Source organism: Podarcis liolepis (assembly GCF_965112155.1).
Source record: "Podarcis liolepis genome assembly, chromosome: 2".
Classification (NCBI taxonomy): Eukaryota; Metazoa; Chordata; class Lepidosauria; order Squamata; family Lacertidae; genus Podarcis; species Podarcis liolepis.
In genome coordinates this window covers 21,218,649-21,235,532 of record NC_139555.1, presented here as the reverse complement: position 1 = coordinate 21,235,532, position 16,884 = coordinate 21,218,649, and the positions used below count along the sequence as shown (strand labels likewise).

Genomic DNA, 16,884 nt, shown 5'->3' with positions numbered 1-16,884 from the left:
TGTGTTGCACCTGTGAAGATAGAGATCCTTGTACAAAGAGTTCCACTCCCTAGTTAGGAGTTTTGTCTGTGCTTTTAGGATGATGTAGATAGATGCTGCCACCTGGTGTTTTAAAGCATTTCCCAAGATTAGGAACTTGAACTCGCTTTAATTTGAAGCAATGCAAAATAAAAATAAAACCACAGAAAGGTTACTGGGGCAGTGTTGCTTTTTCCCTGTATACAAGTGAGCTTGCAACTTGGGAGACTACTGCAGTGCTTGGAAGACTACCTTTGAGTCTGCTCTCTGACTTATTTAAGCAAAATCAGATCTTTTGGTATTGACTTAGAACCCTTGTAGAATTCAAGTGAGCAATATATTTATCGCAATATTCAAACCAGATTAAGGGACGTTGAAAAACAAAACATTGAGTCAGCTGTAAATCAAAGTTGCTTCCCCAAGTTCTATGGTTTACAGATAACAGAGTGACTTATATCTCAAAATTAATAATTCCAGTCCTTTGTTAGCCTGACTGAACGTTCCCCCCTCAGCTTTTGTGAAGGGCAGATATTTAAACATCCCCAGAAACAGCAGACATTGCTGATGCTCTTTGAATGTACCGGACATTGCAGAACATATCCTTTTCTACTGTCTATTGTACAACCAGCTATGCTATCCCCTTATTTGGCTAGTCTAAAATCACGGCACAATGAAAATGTCAGATTCTATCTGTGTGACATTAACCCGGAAGTAACTGCAAGGGTGGCTGAGCTTTTTATCAACAGTATCAATCAGAGTGGCGAATGGCACTGTTTAGCAGGAAGAAATCCCAATGAAAATCCTTGTCATTATATACAGTGGTACCTCGGGTTAAGAACTTAATTCGTTCTGGAGGTCCGTTCTTAACTTGAAACTGTTCTTAATATGAGGTACCACTTTAGTTAATGGGGCCTTCCGCTGCTGCCATGCCGCCACCACACGATTTCTGTTCTTAACCTGAGGTACTATTTCTGGGTTAGCGGAGTCTGTAACCTGAAGCGTCTGTAACCTGAAGCGTTTGTAACCTGAAGCATCTGTAACCCGAGGTACCACTGTATTTTACATGGCTGTTTATTTGTATATATTTTAAATTTTTATATATGGGTATTTTGTGATGTTTTATGATGGCCTATACTAGTCCTGGGTGTGAGATGAGTGCTTAATTAAGTAACTGGCATGGCTTAAAATCAGAGATGGGAAACTGAATCCTCTTGGAGGGCCAGATGCAGGACTCCAACCCCCATGGGCGACTGATAGCTGAGTGGGGCTGCTTTGAACCCGTGGCTTGAAAAAGAAGAATCAGAAGTGCTGTCTAAATGTAGTCCTTTGCTACCCTGGCTTGCATTCAAGAGTTGCAAGGATTCTTCCTGCAGCTCAAGCAGTAGCTACAGTGGGCAGCTCTTAATTCCTGCTTCTTCTTTTACAGATTTTGAATCTGAAAAGTGCATGAGTTTACCTGTCTTGCACCTGCTGCCACATGACCTGATAACACAGGGCACTTGAGTAGCAGTCAAATGTAGTCTAAAAGCTTGCATCCTGGTTTCGTTGTGGCGTGTTTTCCCTTTCTCCTATGCAACTTTCATACCCTCCGACATTCCTGTCTTTTTTGTTTGTGTCTCACCATTTCTGGTGCACATATAGTTATGTACTTTTTGAACTTTCAATAGACATGGGGAAAAAACCAACCTAGTGGAATGCAATAAATAAATAAACAAGTTATTCCTGCTGACTGATTCAGATGGACCTCTTTGCTAAAAACATGGATCTGGAGGGGAATCAAGTATCTTACATAAGAGACATGCAAAAGAGGATCATTGGAATGAAGTCTACCTGTGAAATGCTTGTGGTTTACACCCACAGTAAAGTACTTGCTTTCTGTTTCCCTGGTCCTCAATCATCTTATCAATCAACACATAATTACAGATTTCACCATCTATCAGACGCAGGTCTCTATAATTTCCGATCCACTGTAGATATGTCAACAATCATTAGCTGTTGCTAGCTAATCCTTCAAGTGTTTTTTGGCTTGAAGGTACCTTCCAGCACAGAGGCTTGGTCTGCTGGTTGGTTCTGCTAGTTTTGGATATATGAAGCATCTTAACAGTAAAGGTAAAGGTAAAGGATCCCTGGGCTGTTAAGTCCAGTAAAAGGCGACGATGGGGGTGCAGCGCTCATCTTGCTTTCAGGCCGAGGGAGCCGGAGTTTGTCTACACACAGCTTTCTGGGTCATGTGGCCAAGCATGACTAAACCGCTTCTGGCACAACAGAACACCATGAAAAAAGCCAGAGCGCACGGAAATGCCATTTACCTTCCCGCCGCAGCTGTACCTATTTATCTACTTTCGCTGGCGTGCTTTCGAACTGCTAGGTTGGAAGGAGCTGGGACAGAGCAACAGGAGATTCAAACCACGGGGATTCAAACCGCCGACCTTCTGATCGGCAAGCCCAAGAGGTAGCTATTGTACTACCAACCTTACTACAGTGGTACCTCGGGAAGGACGTGTGGATCCAGAATTGGCCTCCACAGTCACTTACGGACTCACTTTTAAAACCATGTTTAAAACTTTTAAAACCATGTTCATGGAAGACAATCAGACGCGGCTATGAGTGATCCCCAAAGAAGAAAGAAGCAATTGGTGCTGTGTGGATAACTTTGAAATGCATGGATGAATTGGGAGAAGCCCAGCTCCAGCGCTGATTTCCCTCCATACTGTGACAAAGGCCTTCGACAGAACTCCTGACTCTTCAGTGCTATCGGTATGCTGGGTGTGCCACCACACTGCCCTTTGGCCACTATCCCCACCCCCTTTTCTGACAGATGTCCTGTGCCCAGTCCCCACCCCCACCCCAGGAAAGCAAAGTCCAGCCTAGTGCAATGGGATCAAAGGCTTTCTGAGTCGACATTATAGCCCTGATGAAATTGTGCCGATGTTCCCCCCCCCCCCCCGCTGGGAGTGAGACAAAAGGTGTGTATTTATGGTTCTGGAAACGCTGTTCCTGGGGACAAAGGAAACTGCCTTAGAGTGAGTCAGGCCATCAGTTCACTTAGTTCAGTACTGTCTGCTCTGCCTGGAAGAGCCAAGAATTGAACCTGGAACCTTCTCCATGCCAAGAATGTGTTCTGCCACTGAGCTGCAGTGATTGCGTTGTTCAGATTTGCCTCCTCGATTCAGCAAGCGGCGGGGAGCCCAGAGCGGCTGGATCCAGCGTGCGACAGGTATGGGAATCTTTGCCCATAGGCAGCATTGCGGCTGGGGAATCCTTTATGTTGGGAACAGTGGGGCCGTAGGGGGTAGGGCTAGCCCAAGTCGTTTTGGCACTAGAGGCAAACTACAAAATGGTGCTTTCCCCCACCACCAGGGAAGGAGGGGTGAGGGAAGATCTACAGCTGGAACAAGGAGGGAATAAAGATCTTCATCAGGAACATGGGGAGAGTAAAGATCTACACTGGGAAACAGAGAGGTGGGAATCAAGTCATACACACACACACACACACAGTGGTACCTCTGGTTAAGAATTTAATTCGTTCCAGAGGTTCGTTCTTAACCTGAAACTGTTCTTAACCTGAGGTACCATTTTAGCTAATGGGGCCTCCCAATGCTGCCGCACGATTTATGTTCTCTTCCTGAAGCAAAGTTCTTAACCTGAGGTACTACTTCCAGGTTAGCGGAGTCTGTAATCTGAAGCGTCTGTAACCTGCAGCATCTGTAACCTGAGGTACCACTGTGTGTGTGTATATATATGTGTGTATAAACACACACACACACATATATATACATATATATACACATATATACATATATACACACACACACACACATATATATATACACATATACATATATACACACACACACATGTATACACACACACACACACACACACACACACATATATATATATATATATATATATATATATATATATATATATATATATATATATAATTTTGACAAAGTAATAATAATAATTAAATAAGAATAAAATTGTGACCCCACCACTGAGACCATTCCATCGTAACTATCCAGCCTTCCAATATTTCAACACCTCTTGTGATGGCTCGACCCCTTTCCATTTTAACAGTACAAATTCTACAAACACCTTCCATTTCTCCTCAGAATCATTTCTCCCGCATATTTCCCAACTTACCTTAATGGCACATGTTAATTTATCATTAATAGCTATATCCCACGCCTCTTTATACCATTCTTCCATTTTATATTCTGCTTGCCCCTTCCACTTCCTAGCTCTATTAATTCATGCAGCTGTCGATAAATTTGTGAGCAAGTCCTTCATAGCCTGTGAACCTCCCACCCCATTGTAAATTGATAATAATGCCACCTCTGGACTTTTGGTCGGTTTTAACCCAGTGATTTCTGTTATCTCCTTAAACACCCTTTGCCAAATCAAGCCAGTCTTACCCGATGGTTGAAGTCAGACTCAAAGACGATCGCAGCCAGAGTGTGGGGGACTATCTGAATAACACTGGGTGGGGACAGAGCCCAGAGGGCCACTGTTTCTTGCCAGGAAAATCATACTTGCTCTTTCTAGTTACTCTGTGGACATTCAGGAACCTGGAAAATATATACCTAAAGGAACGTCTCCACCCCCATTGTTCAGACTGAGGTCCAGCTCCGAGGACCTTCTGGCGGTTCCCTCACTGCAAGAAGCGAAGTTACAGGGAACCAGGCAGAGGGCCTTCTCGGTAGTGGTGCCCACCCTTTGGATGTCAAGGAAATAAACAACTACCTGACTTTTAGAAGACATCTGAAGGCAGCCCTGTTTAGGGAAGTTTTTAATGTTTGATGTTGGGAGACGCCCAGAGTGGCTGGACAAACCCAGCCAGATGGATGGGGTAGAAATAGTAATAATAATAATAATAATAATAATAATAATAATAATAATAATAATAATAATAAATATTATTATTATTATATTGGACATCGCGGGAGGAGGGAGGGGTGTGTGTATTAAGTCAGCCGAAACATGGTCCAATTGGGCCTAATGCCCTGAAATATGGTGCGGGTGTGTGGGGGGGTGTTCTTCATGTTCCTGCTACCTTTTGCTCTCTCCCTCCTCAGGTTGCCAGTGAGATGTCTTGCAGCAGAGGGCCCTGCCCACAGTAGTGAAGAGGTGCCTGGTGAACGATGGCCAAGCGGCTTCTGGTGGCTATTGCCCTCTGGGCCCTGGGAGGCCCTGCTGGGCTCCACCATCTCTACCTGGGCCGGGATAACCATGCCCTATTGTGGATGCTGACTTTGGGGGGTTTTGGGATGGGGTGGCTTTGGGAGCTGTGGCTGCTGCCGGGTTGGGTGACGCAGGCCAATCGCACCTTGGAACTGCCCAGAGATGGACCTCCACCTTTCAGCCCTGTGCGCTTCCTTGGCCAAGCCTCAGTAGGCATCTACTTTGGTTTGGTCGCCCTGATAGGTCTCTCAGCCCTCCCGGGTTTTTATTTCCTGGCTCTCCCCCTGGCGGTGGGACTCGGAGTTCACCTGGTGTCTGCAGTGGGTGACCAATCCTCTGATCTCCAAGCTACTTTAAAGGCGGCCTTCATAACTGCACCAATCTTCTATGGCCGCTCTCTGGCCATCTTTCCCATCACTCTCACAACTAGTGTCACAGCCCAGCGGCACCGGTGCTATAAATCCAACAAGGGCACCAGGGAGAAGCTTGGTGCCCGACTGTACCGACTGGGCCTAGCCTACCTTGCTTTCACTACACCTTTGGCATACTCTGTCTTCTACAACACAGCGGCCACTGCCAGCTACGTAGCCGGCACTATTAGATCCACGCTGGATTGGCTCAGTGTGTTCCCATCCCTGAGCAGTGCGCTGGAATCTGTGCTTCTCCTGCCCTACCATGCTTGGAAGATGCTGGGCTTCAGCGGTGGCTCCTTCCAGGAGTGGGAGCAAGTTTTTGCCTTCATGCACTCGGTCCAGAACGAGAGGCAGCGGATGGCATTGAAGGTACAGGGCAATACTCTTCAGCTCAGTTTTGTTTTTGTGACTTTATAGCAGCTGGGTTAGAGGAGTGGGATCTGGGCAACGTCCATTTTGGGTGATGCTGTGGCCATGTGGGTTAGGATACTGAGGGCCCCGTTTCGGAAGTCTCTCCAGAATGTGGTATTTTGCAGCAAAAGGCTTCTGAGGGACTTTTACTGGCATTTGGCACCGTTTTGGAATAAATAGGGCAATGTCAATGCCGTGATCCCGTGATTTAGGATGCTGAGCTCCCCATTCCGGAAGTCTCCGCGGAACATGGGTTTTGGGCCACAAAAGGCTTCTGTGGAGCTTTTGGCAACGTTTGGCGACATTTTGGAGTGAATTGGGAGTCAACAATTTTTTGGTGACCCCATTTAGGAAGTCCCTGTGGAATGCAGATTTTGGGGCGCAAAAGGCTTCTGAGAGGCTTTTGCCAATATTTGGCTCCATTTTGGAGTGAATCGGGCGACGTTGCTATTTTGGTCATGCTCATATTTCTAGATTCATGGTTTTTGAATCTTCAGCCAACTCAAGGATAAGGCTAGAGTTGGACTTAGCTGGTAACTAAGGCTACTGTATCCATCTTTCAAGTGAACTGGGTAACAGGAAGTTTGGGCTTTGGGAAGAGGGAATCGAAATGTCTCTATTCCCAACTTTAACAGCCTCCCTTCAAATGTCAAGGAGATAAAGAACTACATAACTTTTAGAAGACATCTGAAGGCAGCCCTGTATCAGGAAGTTTGTTATTTTGCTATGTTTATATATATGTTGTAAGGGACACGGGTGGTGCTGTGGGTTAAACCACAGAGCCTAGGACTTGCTAATCAGAAGGTCGCTGGTTCGACTCCCCACCACGGGGTGAGCTCCTGTTGCTCGGTCCCAGCTCCTGCCAACCTAGCAGTTCAAAAGCACGTCAAAGTGCAAGTAGATAAATAGGTACAGCTCCAGCGGGAAGGTAAACGGCGTTTCCGTGCGCCGCTCTGATTCGCCGGAAGTGGCTTAGTCATGCTGGCCACATGACCCAGAAGCTGTACATCAGCTCCCTTGGCCAATAAAGCGAGATGAGCACCGCAACCCCAGAGTCGGTCACGACTGGACCTAATGGTCCGGGGTCCCTTTACCTTTATATATGCTGTAAGCTGCCCAGAGCGGCTAGGGAAACCCAACTAGATAGGCGGGGTATAAATAATTGAATTATTATTTTTATTAAAGCTGAGGAGACCTGGGTTTAAAACCCCACTTAGACTCACAGGCTGACCTTGGGTCAGTCATAACCTCTCAGCCTAACCTACCTCTCAGGGCTGTTCTCAGGATAAAATGGAGGTGAGGAGGAGCCACATTTGCTGCCTCGAGCTCTTTGGAGGAAAGGTGAGCTATAAATAATACAATAGTCTTATATGCATCTATTCAGAAACCCCATTACGTTCAATGGGATGCACTCCAGGTAAGCGTGTACAGGATTGCAGCCTAACAGCTCAAACCTAACTAAGTGTACTCAGAAGCAAGTTCAGTCCAGGATATTGCAACCCTCTCAACACGCTACAAACAAACAGGAGCAAAAAAATCCTCCTTAAACTTCATAGAAGCAAATTCAATACAAGTCCATGGGACTTACTCCTGGGTAAGTGGGGTTAAGACTGCAACCTAAGCCCTAATCATAGAGCAGAGAACACCAGCTTTAAGGCCAGTAAGCTGTAAACAACAACAACAATGCTAGAAACCATAGGAAAAAGACACTCAGTCTCAAAGGTTGGATAGCTCAGTTGGTTAAGAGTGTGGTGCTGATAACACCAAGGTTGCAGGTTTGATCCCCGTATGGGACAGCTGCATTTTCCTGCACTGTGGGTGTTGCAGGAATTTATGTATAGGTTGGGTTGCCCCTCAAGCAGATATCATGCCCACTACCAAAATCAGCACAATCGCTTTTGTGACTTTTGTGATTTGTCCCCACAAAACACTTCATTGCAGTTTCTTCCTGTCTATTCAAAGGGTCTTTGCTGCACGATACCAAATGTAACAATTCACTGATAAATGTATCTGTGTACTGGCTCACTGGAAAAACTCCAGAAATTCAGATAGACATGTGAGCTCAGCTACTCAGCAGCCCCTCTGCCTGAGTGATAATCCCTGGCATCCTGATACCTGAGTGCCAGACAGGTAGCCATTCCAGATATAGCAAACACAGCTGAAGACAAAAGGGTGTGATTAACTTGGCTGGGAAACAGGGAAATGTAAATATCTTTTTTGTTACACTTGATGGGTGTTTGGTGGAGGGCAAGGAGAACCATGGGGCAGGGTCCAGGATGCTCTGATTACAGTGGTGCCCCGCAAGACGAATGCCTCGCAAGACGGAAAACTCGCTAGACGAAAGAGTTTTCCGTTTTGGAGGTGCTTCGCAAAACGAATCTCCTATGGGCTTGCTTCGCAAGATGAAAATGTCTTGCGAGTTCCTGCGGGTTTTTTCCCCTCCCCCCCTTTTTCTAAGCCGCTAAGCCACTTATCAGCTAATCCGATACGACGATAAGCCGCTAAAAGCCGCTAAAAGCGCTAATCCGCTAATCCATCAATGGGCTTGCTTCGCAAGACGAAAAAACCGCTAGACGAAGAGAATCACAGAACGGATTCTTTTCGTCTTGCGAGGCACCACTGTACTACCACCAGACCTCCCCTTTCATGATGTAACCGTGATGTATGAGTGATGTAGTCTGGGGAGGGGGTGTAACATGGGGGTTAGCAGCTAATAAAAGTTTGGGGCCTCTTTTTTGGGGGGCTTCCATCTTGTTCCACCTTGTGGCAGGTGGGAGTCCTGTCGTGACAGTCTTCAATAAAGACCAAGCCTACTGGTGGCTGTTTTGCTCTGGTATTCCTAGCTGGTGTCCTTATTTTTTGTCCAAGGGAGCCCTCATATTTCTCTGTTAATATTGGGCCTTGGACTAGACGATCCTCAGGGTCCCTTCCATTGGTAAAACCTATTTGGTGTTTCGCAACTTCCGACTAGTTGCAGGACCTTAGCCAGACCTAGCAGAGTAAACGCAGAATCCATGGAAGCAATTGTTGACTTGGCTGCAGACAGGATAGACGAAGCAGGAACCAGGAACTTATAGTTAGGTGTTTATTATATACAGTGGACTATTTACAGGAACAGAACACGGATATTTTGCTAGCTCTCTCTGACACGACTCACAACTCCTACACTGACACACAGAACTCTGAACTCCAAACTACCAGTTAGTATGCCATTAATTACCACCCCTTTGAGATAGCTTGACCAATCAGGGAGCGGTCTCCATGTCTCTGTTATCACCAGGCAGACTTACTCTTTCAGATTGCCTTCTGGCTGTCTGCCAAACCTTAATTGACTGTGTGTGAGTAGCTGCACGGACACAGTTTCCCAACATCTTCCAACTCTATGATTCTAAGAAGGTCATTCTGCATAGGACTCAGCTTATACAGATCTATAAAACTAGGCAGTCGTTCTTGGCTTCCCCATCGACATCAGCCTCTACTGTGCCACTGGCTGTGAGGCCCACCAGGACATCTCCTCCACCTAACAGGCCTGAAATGTTTCCTCCTTTCCCTATTAGGTCTTAGGAATCCACGACGATGCCACACCTGAAGAAATCCACAAAAGCTACCGGGAGCTGGTGAAGCTTTGGCATCCAGATCACAATCGGCACCGGGCGGAAGAGGCGGAGAGACGTTTCATTGAGGTACAAGCTGCCTACGAGCTCCTCACACAGATGAGGAAGCCAAAGCCGACATGACGGACTCTGACTGCCTCCATAAAACACTGACGTTTATGTTGCTGGGAGCCTTGAAGCCATGGTTCTCAAAAGAGCTTCTCAGAGCAGCCCTACATTGGTCCAGAAGATGGAGGGACACAAATTGTATAGTGAAATATATTTGGAGTCGAGTGTTGATTTCATGCTGTTTATTCAGCTCATAGTTGTGAGGAATGAAAGTTCCCCCAAAATATCTGCTTTATATACATTATTTACACAATGGGTCGCACGTGATTGGCTAATTCTGGGATTCTCCTGTAGGCCAATCAGGTTGCGGATTCACTTCCAACTGGAGCTGGACTGGGTGGCTCCTGCGGACCAATCATACTGCTGCATTGTTCTAGGACCAATCAGACTGCTGCATTCTGAACCCTATTGTTCTAGGACCAATCACACTGCTGCATTCTGGACCCTATTGTTCTAGGACCAGTCAGACTGGTACATTCTGGACCTTGTTGTTCTAGGACCAATCAGACTGCTGCTTTTTGGATCCTATTCAACTCAGTACATAACATATAGTATGCCCTTCCACTTGGTCATCTGTTGACTTAGTGGTGCCAAGTCTTCCTCCTCCCTGTCCCCCCCCCTTTCAAATTATCTGGGTCTGTTTTCCAGAGACATTCCAGCACTCTGTGGACTGGCATGATCCCTTTTCTTTTTATGTTGCCTGTCTTTTGACATAGGAGGAGAAGCAGTGCTTTCAAGTTTTGCTTTTGCGTCCTAGAAATATTTGTATTGCAGGGAGGATACATTTATTATACAAATAAAATGTTTGCTAATAATATTTGGGAGGTTTTTAGGGGGGGACCACTCAGGAGGTTTGAAAACATATATAATGTTTTTATTGTATTTTTTTAAAGTACAGAAAAGATAGGGTTGTCATATTTTAAAAAGTGAAAATCTGGACAGAAAAGTTGTTGAGCATTCTGTAGTTTTGCCCAAAGTTGTTGAGCTATTTTTAAGGGAAATCGCCAACGTGGCTTGCCATTCATCTGGTTTCTCCCGGACATTTCAGCAATTCCCACACCAGGACAGTTTCCGACGGCTGGTTCCCAGGTATGTCCAGGAAATTCCAGACATATGGCAACCCTAGAAAAGAAGAATGGCATATAATCATTAATCCAAAACCACAGAGACTCAAAATCTAAACTAAAGAAAATAATGAGCCCTGTCTCACATTATCACCAAATTTTTCATTCCAGAAGGAAATAAAATCAGACATTTTTTCCCCTATAAGTTTTTCTCTTGCTTGTACATAATAAGTTAGCTTATGATTTACTGCTTTATCCCAAATGCTAAAGAACTAGTCTGACCAGGGGAGATGGTGAGGCATCTTTCCCCTACAATACATTGAAATTGACATTTTTGATGCTATCAAAATAATAGTACCCATTTCTGCATCTACATTCCCAATAGTCTTCCAAGTAGTTGAAGAATACATTTATTGGGTTTCTTAGAATTTTGTGAGTTTGCTGGTGGGATCAACTGATAGGTTCAGATGGATTCCCCCCCCCCCACACACTGCATTTTTAATATACCGGTAATTCACCACTGAGTGCTGAATGGCAATATCTTCAATTACAATACCTGTTGGTGTGTATTTATGGACCATCTGCATTGAGCAACTTCTCAATTGTTGGAGGGAATTACTGGATCTCCCCTGAAAGCTAAATCTATGACTGCTGTTTATAAATGCTTCTTGGACCTTTGTAAAGTAGATTGGCAGGAACCTAGAGAGTTGTGGAATAGGGATTATGCTATACAAACTAAACAATTGGAAATTGCTCTAGAATCTATATGGAACATTTCTCTAGATTTGAGGTTGATCCAACAAAAAATTATGTTTCGGGTAAATTGGACTGCGCAACTTCAGCACGGGAAGGCCCTGTTTAAGAACTATAGATGCTGGAGGCGAAATGTTGCAAATGCGTTGTTGTGGAATATGGTGGTGAGCACATCCATGATGTATTCGTTTTGGTCTGAAATAGTTGTCAATATAAATTACGTATTGCCAAAAAGTTTGATATTTGCAATGCCCATGTACTTTTAAAGTATATTCCTATAAGTATAGTGGTTAACAAGAGGTCAAAAGTACATCTTATGTAAGCCCTTATGGTTGCCATAAACCTCGAAGGATATGTTATACCTCACCACCATGGCAACATTTTTATAGCGTCATGTGGATACCTATTTGGACACTTGTATTGACTTGTATGTTCTATTTTAGATAGGAAATATCGGTGGCCATTATATTCTCAGTGCAACCTGACATTGTTTACTGTCATTATTAACCTTTCTCTGTCCTTTTTCGTGTTAAAATTGACACTTAAAAAACAAATAATGAAAAAGACATTCCGGAAGTTTTGGATATTACCGTATTTTTCCGTCTATAAGAAGCCCCCATGTATAAGACACCCCCTATTTTGGGGGACTCAGATTTAAGAAAATGGGGGGAGACACTATCTGTGTATAAGACATGCCCTAATTTTTGACATTATTTTTTAGGGGGGGGGAACCTAGTCTTATAGACGAAAAAATACGGTACAACATTTCCAATAGATTTATAGATAGTCTGCATTTTATTAAAAAGTCATGCAAGTTACAATATCTACAACAGGAGGAAAAATCAGGATGAGGTGAGCCAAGACCTTTAACAATTTTCAAGTGGTCCCTGTGGGACCCCAGATTGTGAATTGTGGTGTTGTTCCTCATGCACAGCTGCCTTTCCTGGGAGATGCAGATAGAGGTTTCTTGGTTTGAAAAGCCTGCAAGCCTAGCTGAACCCAGCAGGTGCCGCCGTTGAGCTGCTGAAAAGTAGGAATGAATGGGGCTCCTGTTTTTTTTTTTCTTAAAAAAGAAAATTCCCTGGGAAAAGAAAAATGATCCTATGGTTTTGCACAAAGAAAATATGTGTGGGGTTTGTCTATATTTCAGAAGAAGCAACAGCGCGATAACAGGCTGCGGACACAAATGCAAATAGACTTTGTGCTCAAATCCACAATGGGCCATGCTGGTAACATTGGGGTCCGAAGGAGGAGAATTTCAAATTCTTATTCTGAATTCGAATAATGGCTCACCAAAGCTCAGTCATGGAACTTGTTTGCAATGCCCCAGCTTCGCTTTGGGATTCTGAAGAGATCTGCTCAAGAATGACTCTGAGTATCATGTGCAGAGGGTCATAACTAGATAACTAAAGAACCAATACATAACCTATCCTATCAGCTTGTAGGTTTTGCGGGGAGAGGCGCTGAACAGGACTTTTCAAAGAGGGTGACTCTAGCAGCAAGTGGAGCATGTTGCCCTTTAGTTGCTGATAAATTGCTAAGAGTTTTGGTTGCTGAACAGAAATAATAATAATAATAATAATAATAATAATAATAATAATAATAATAATAATAATTCTATGGTTTATACCCCGCCCATCTGGCTGGGTTTTCCCCACTGTTCTGGGCAGCTTCCAGCAAAATATATAAAATAGAAAAATGTCAGACGTTAAAAACTTCCCTTCAGCTGTTTCCTAAAAGTTGTGTCATTCTTTCTCTCCCTGACATCTACAGGGAGGGTGCCACTACCGAGAAGGCCTGGTTGCCTGTAACCTCGCTTCTTGCAGTGAGGGAACCGCCAGAAGGCCCTTGGAAGTGGATCTCAGTGTCCGGGCTGAATTGCCACTTTTCTCCTATAGGAGAGCTCCCAAGGTGGCGTGTGTACGTTTATTTATTTATTACATTTTTATTAAATTTTCTGTTTTAGAATTTAAGAGTATTCATTTAAACAACCTTAAAATATCAATGACTTCCCTTTCTTCTCTTTCCATGGTTCATTTTGCATAACATAAATCCCAGCATATTTTATATAAACCAAACCATTCAGTATTCCATTATTACTTCCATCAAAATTCCATTATTACTTCCATCAAAATGTTTAAGCCCGACAGGCAGAAATTCCAACTTTTTAGCATAGAAACGCAGAATCGGTGATGGAAGCGTCACCTGTTGGATTTCTATCTGTCACGCAGCTATTAACAGGGATCCTGCCGCGAGACGGCAAACCCACGTCTCCATTCGCGCAGGCGGAGGGAAGAAAAGAAAGGGTTAAAAGAGAGACAGGCTTGTTTCCTAGGCGTTGCGGTATTGGGCAACCCGCGGCATCTCCGCCACGTTCCACGCGCCCGGATTGGCTTTTTGAGCCCCGCGGCTTCCCCGATTGGCCCAAGAGCCGTCACGGTTCGGGCGAAGAGCAGCCTTACCCCCTTTTCACCTGATTGGCCGTCCCTTAACGAAGAAGTCCGATTGGGCGGGCGGAGGGGAGGCGGAGCTTCAGCGGCTCCGTTGTTCTCCGAACTCCGTCGCGCGCGAGCGTGGAGAGGCGGGCGGAGTGGGCGAGAGAGAGAGAGAGACGGGAGGGCCCCGCCTTTGCCTCGCTCCCATTGGCCGGCGTCCGCGCTTAAGCATTGGCTGAAGGGAGGAGAGACTCCCGCGGCCCCATTGGCTGCCGGGGCTCGCGCACCGTTCGCTGCTCGCTCCCGTTCTCTGTCTCTTCGCTGGTGGGCGGGGCTCGCTTTCCCGGTGTTTGGCGGCGGCGGCCTGAGGTAAAGGGGGCGGGGGGGGGGCGGCGGTTGTGGAGACAGCGGCTGGGTCGTCGTCGGGGTAGGACGGGGCTCCCGGGCGCTGCCGCTTAATGGGGTCGATGGAGGGAAAGGGGAGGCAGGGCTGAGGCGAGCGAATGGGCCGTTTCGCGAAAGGAGGGGGTGGGCTTCGAGGCAGGCCGTCGAGGGGGCGGCGGAGGGGAGCTGGTTTGTGGGGGAGGGGGGCGAAGGGCCTGCGCGGACGGTGAGGGCCTCTTTCCCGCAAAGCAGGGCGACCTGTGGAAAGACCGCGAGAGTGCCTCTGAGCATGTTCAGAGTGCATTTCTCTATGGTAGTGAAGGAGTAGTGCGGGGAAGACACCCAGCCCCGTCCCACAAACACACACACACATATTGGGGATTTGGCTTCCAGGCCGGAAGGGGGTTGTTCCCAGACAGGCTGGAGCCGTGGCACTAGGGCTGCCATAAATCCGGATTTTCCGGGGAGATGAAAGGCAGAATTGACGGCCGGGTTTCCTTTAAAAAAAACAAACAACCGCTGCAATTTCCTTTTTTTTAAAAAAAAAAATCAACAATTTTGGGGGGTTCCTTTAAAAAGGCTCTACAATTTCTGTTGTTTCCTCAAAAAGCAGAACCAACAATGTTGGGGTCTTCCTAAAAGCTCAACAACTTTCAGGATGTCCTGGTTTTTACTTTTGGAAATAGTACCCTGTTTGGTACCACCCCGAAACAACGAAGCACTGGAATGATGGAGGCGGCGGGCAGCTGAGTGTGAAAAATAGGGACGCGAATGAGAGGAAGCGGTTCCCAAAGGGTGTGAGCAGCTTGCAGTAGTCGCTGGTTTTGCTCTTTGCTGCTGCAAGGTTTGCATCTGACCAGCAACCATTTGGGTTATTGTTGGTTTTGGGGTATGGTTTAAAGAACAGTCTCCTGAACAGAAGAGCAGCAGTAACCTTTCTCTTGAAGGAGCAGCGCTGAGGGAACAAAAGCTTAAGAACTTTATAGCTTGAGTGTAGGATGGAATGGGCCCAGTGCTTGGGGAGGGGAAGGGGAGACAGGAAACTTAGGCTGAGTGAAGTTAAACAAAAAGTAAGGTTTTCCTAAGTGTGCAGAGCCTTGTTTGATTACAGTTTGTAGTGATTAATCATTTGCTGCTTTTGTTTGCCTACCATGTATGCAATTTATATTAAGTTATGCTGCAAGACTTCAGATTCAGTTGTATCCGAATATATGTTTATATTTTTCCAGAAAGCTGCATTGCAAGCCTACAGTTCTGATAAGTAGTTAAGCATTATGCAGGGAATTTGCTGTGTTGTAGGTCTGCCATACACCTGGATTTTCCCTGACATTACCAGGATTTCAAAGGTGGTATTGACATTGGGGAATTTCTGAAAGACGGCACTTTGTCCTGGATCATAGGCAAGTCAATTGAAAAATCACATTTTGGGGGCAGTTTTGTGTTTGTTTTTTTTAAAAAAGCTCACATCCAGGGTTTTCCTGGTTTTTACTTTTGAAAATATGGCAACCCTACTGTGCTGGGTCCTGAGTTTGAATAGCAGCCTAGTTGGAATCAGGTGGCTTTTGAGGAGTCAGTCTCAATTTTTGGTTACATACCTTGTCTGACCAAACTGCGGGAGGCAGTGGAAGACAGGAGTGCCTGGCATGCTCTGGTCCATGGGGTCACGAAGAGTCGGCCACGACTAAACGACTAAACAACACCTTGTAGGGCAATTGTTAGGCTTGTAGCTTGGTTCTAGTTGTGTTGGGCTAGGCTTGTAGCGTGGTTCTAGTTGTATTTGTGTTCCATTGATTTCAGTGAAATTTACTTCTCAGGGGGCTTAGAAACAACACAGGAATAATGCTGCACAATTAAAGAGCTGTGTAAATGATGGTATAGATAAGCCCACAGAAGTTAACTAGCCTGTTGTCAGGCACTAATATAGGTAGGATGAAGAGCTCTGTCCCTACTCCAGCAGCCCACTGCATCTCTGTGCTAGATTAGGGTTTTTATGTAGTGTAGTTGGCATGCAAGCCTACAATTCTCACATGCAATCTGACACTCCATTCTAGGGATCTTCTGACATTGAGACCTGGATGCATTCCAGAGTTTGTTACCCCAAGAATTAACACAGACCACCGAAATAAATAAAAAATAAGCTCTATTTACTTATTGATAAGTAACTGTAAAGAGCAGGGAAAGGAAGAAGTGACCATATATTGGTTTAACACTTCCAGAAGGAGTCTTTTATTTACTATTAATGTTATAAATGATAAGGGGGAATGGCAGAGATTTACATTGAAAAGAGACAATGAGTTTAGCAGATGCTCTTGTAGCTCAGCTTGTTTGGAACATGTGAGCATGGCATTCTGTAATGAGTTCTCCCTTGAGGCCTCTCCAGACCAGAACTGAAACTTCTTTCTGAGGTACAAGCTGTCATAGCAAAAGCTGAATGTTTTCAGGGGTGCTTCATAGGAAGGGGAGGAACTTCTGTCCTCTAGCAACCCACCTGATTTCT

At 45.3% G+C, this 16,884-nt stretch overlaps 2 protein-coding genes across 6 annotated transcripts in view; both read left to right on the top strand.

Annotated features, from left to right (window-relative positions):
- The first annotated feature begins 2,955 nt into the window (after window positions 1-2,955).
- On the top strand, window positions 2,956-12,053 carry DNAJC22 (DnaJ heat shock protein family (Hsp40) member C22). Of its 3 annotated transcripts, XR_014522652.1 has the most exons (5): window positions 2,956-3,235; window positions 5,100-5,987; window positions 9,587-10,222; window positions 10,259-10,446; window positions 10,729-12,053. XR_014522652.1 is itself a non-coding variant. In XM_083490415.1 (3 exons), the coding sequence occupies exons 2-3, from the start codon at window positions 5,166-5,168 to the stop codon at window positions 9,764-9,766; spliced, it is 1,002 nt and encodes a 333-aa protein (XP_083346541.1). In that variant the 5' UTR covers window positions 2,956-3,235; window positions 5,100-5,165; the 3' UTR covers window positions 9,767-12,053. The 3 variants fall into 3 exon arrangements, 1 of the variants encoding a protein (XP_083346541.1); XR_014522653.1 differs by having other exon boundaries at window positions 9,587-10,446; XM_083490415.1 differs by having other exon boundaries at window positions 9,587-12,053.
- Window positions 12,054-14,226: 2,173 nt separating this feature from the next.
- SPATS2 (spermatogenesis associated serine rich 2) overlaps window positions 14,227-16,884 on the top strand; it is a 47,044-nt gene continuing 44,386 nt past the window's right edge. Inside the window, exon 1 of one of the 3 annotated variants that reach the window (XM_083490116.1) lies at window positions 14,227-14,372. The gene's annotated coding sequence lies outside the window, so the exon portion shown is untranslated. Of the gene's footprint in view, window positions 14,614-16,884 lie in introns of all 3 variants that reach the window. The other 2 variants (XM_083490117.1, XM_083490118.1) reach the window with 2 other exon arrangements.

Bases quoted from the DNA above. Each gene is read 5' to 3' on its own strand.
- DNAJC22 (XM_083490415.1), top strand. From the start codon at position 5,166: ATGGCCAAGCGGCTTCTGGTGGCTATTGCCCTCTGGGCCCTGGGAGGC. The intron at 5,988-9,586 runs GTACAGGGCAAT...TTTCCCTATTAG, and splicing joins GGCAGCGGATGGCATTGAAG to GTCTTAGGAATCCACGACGA.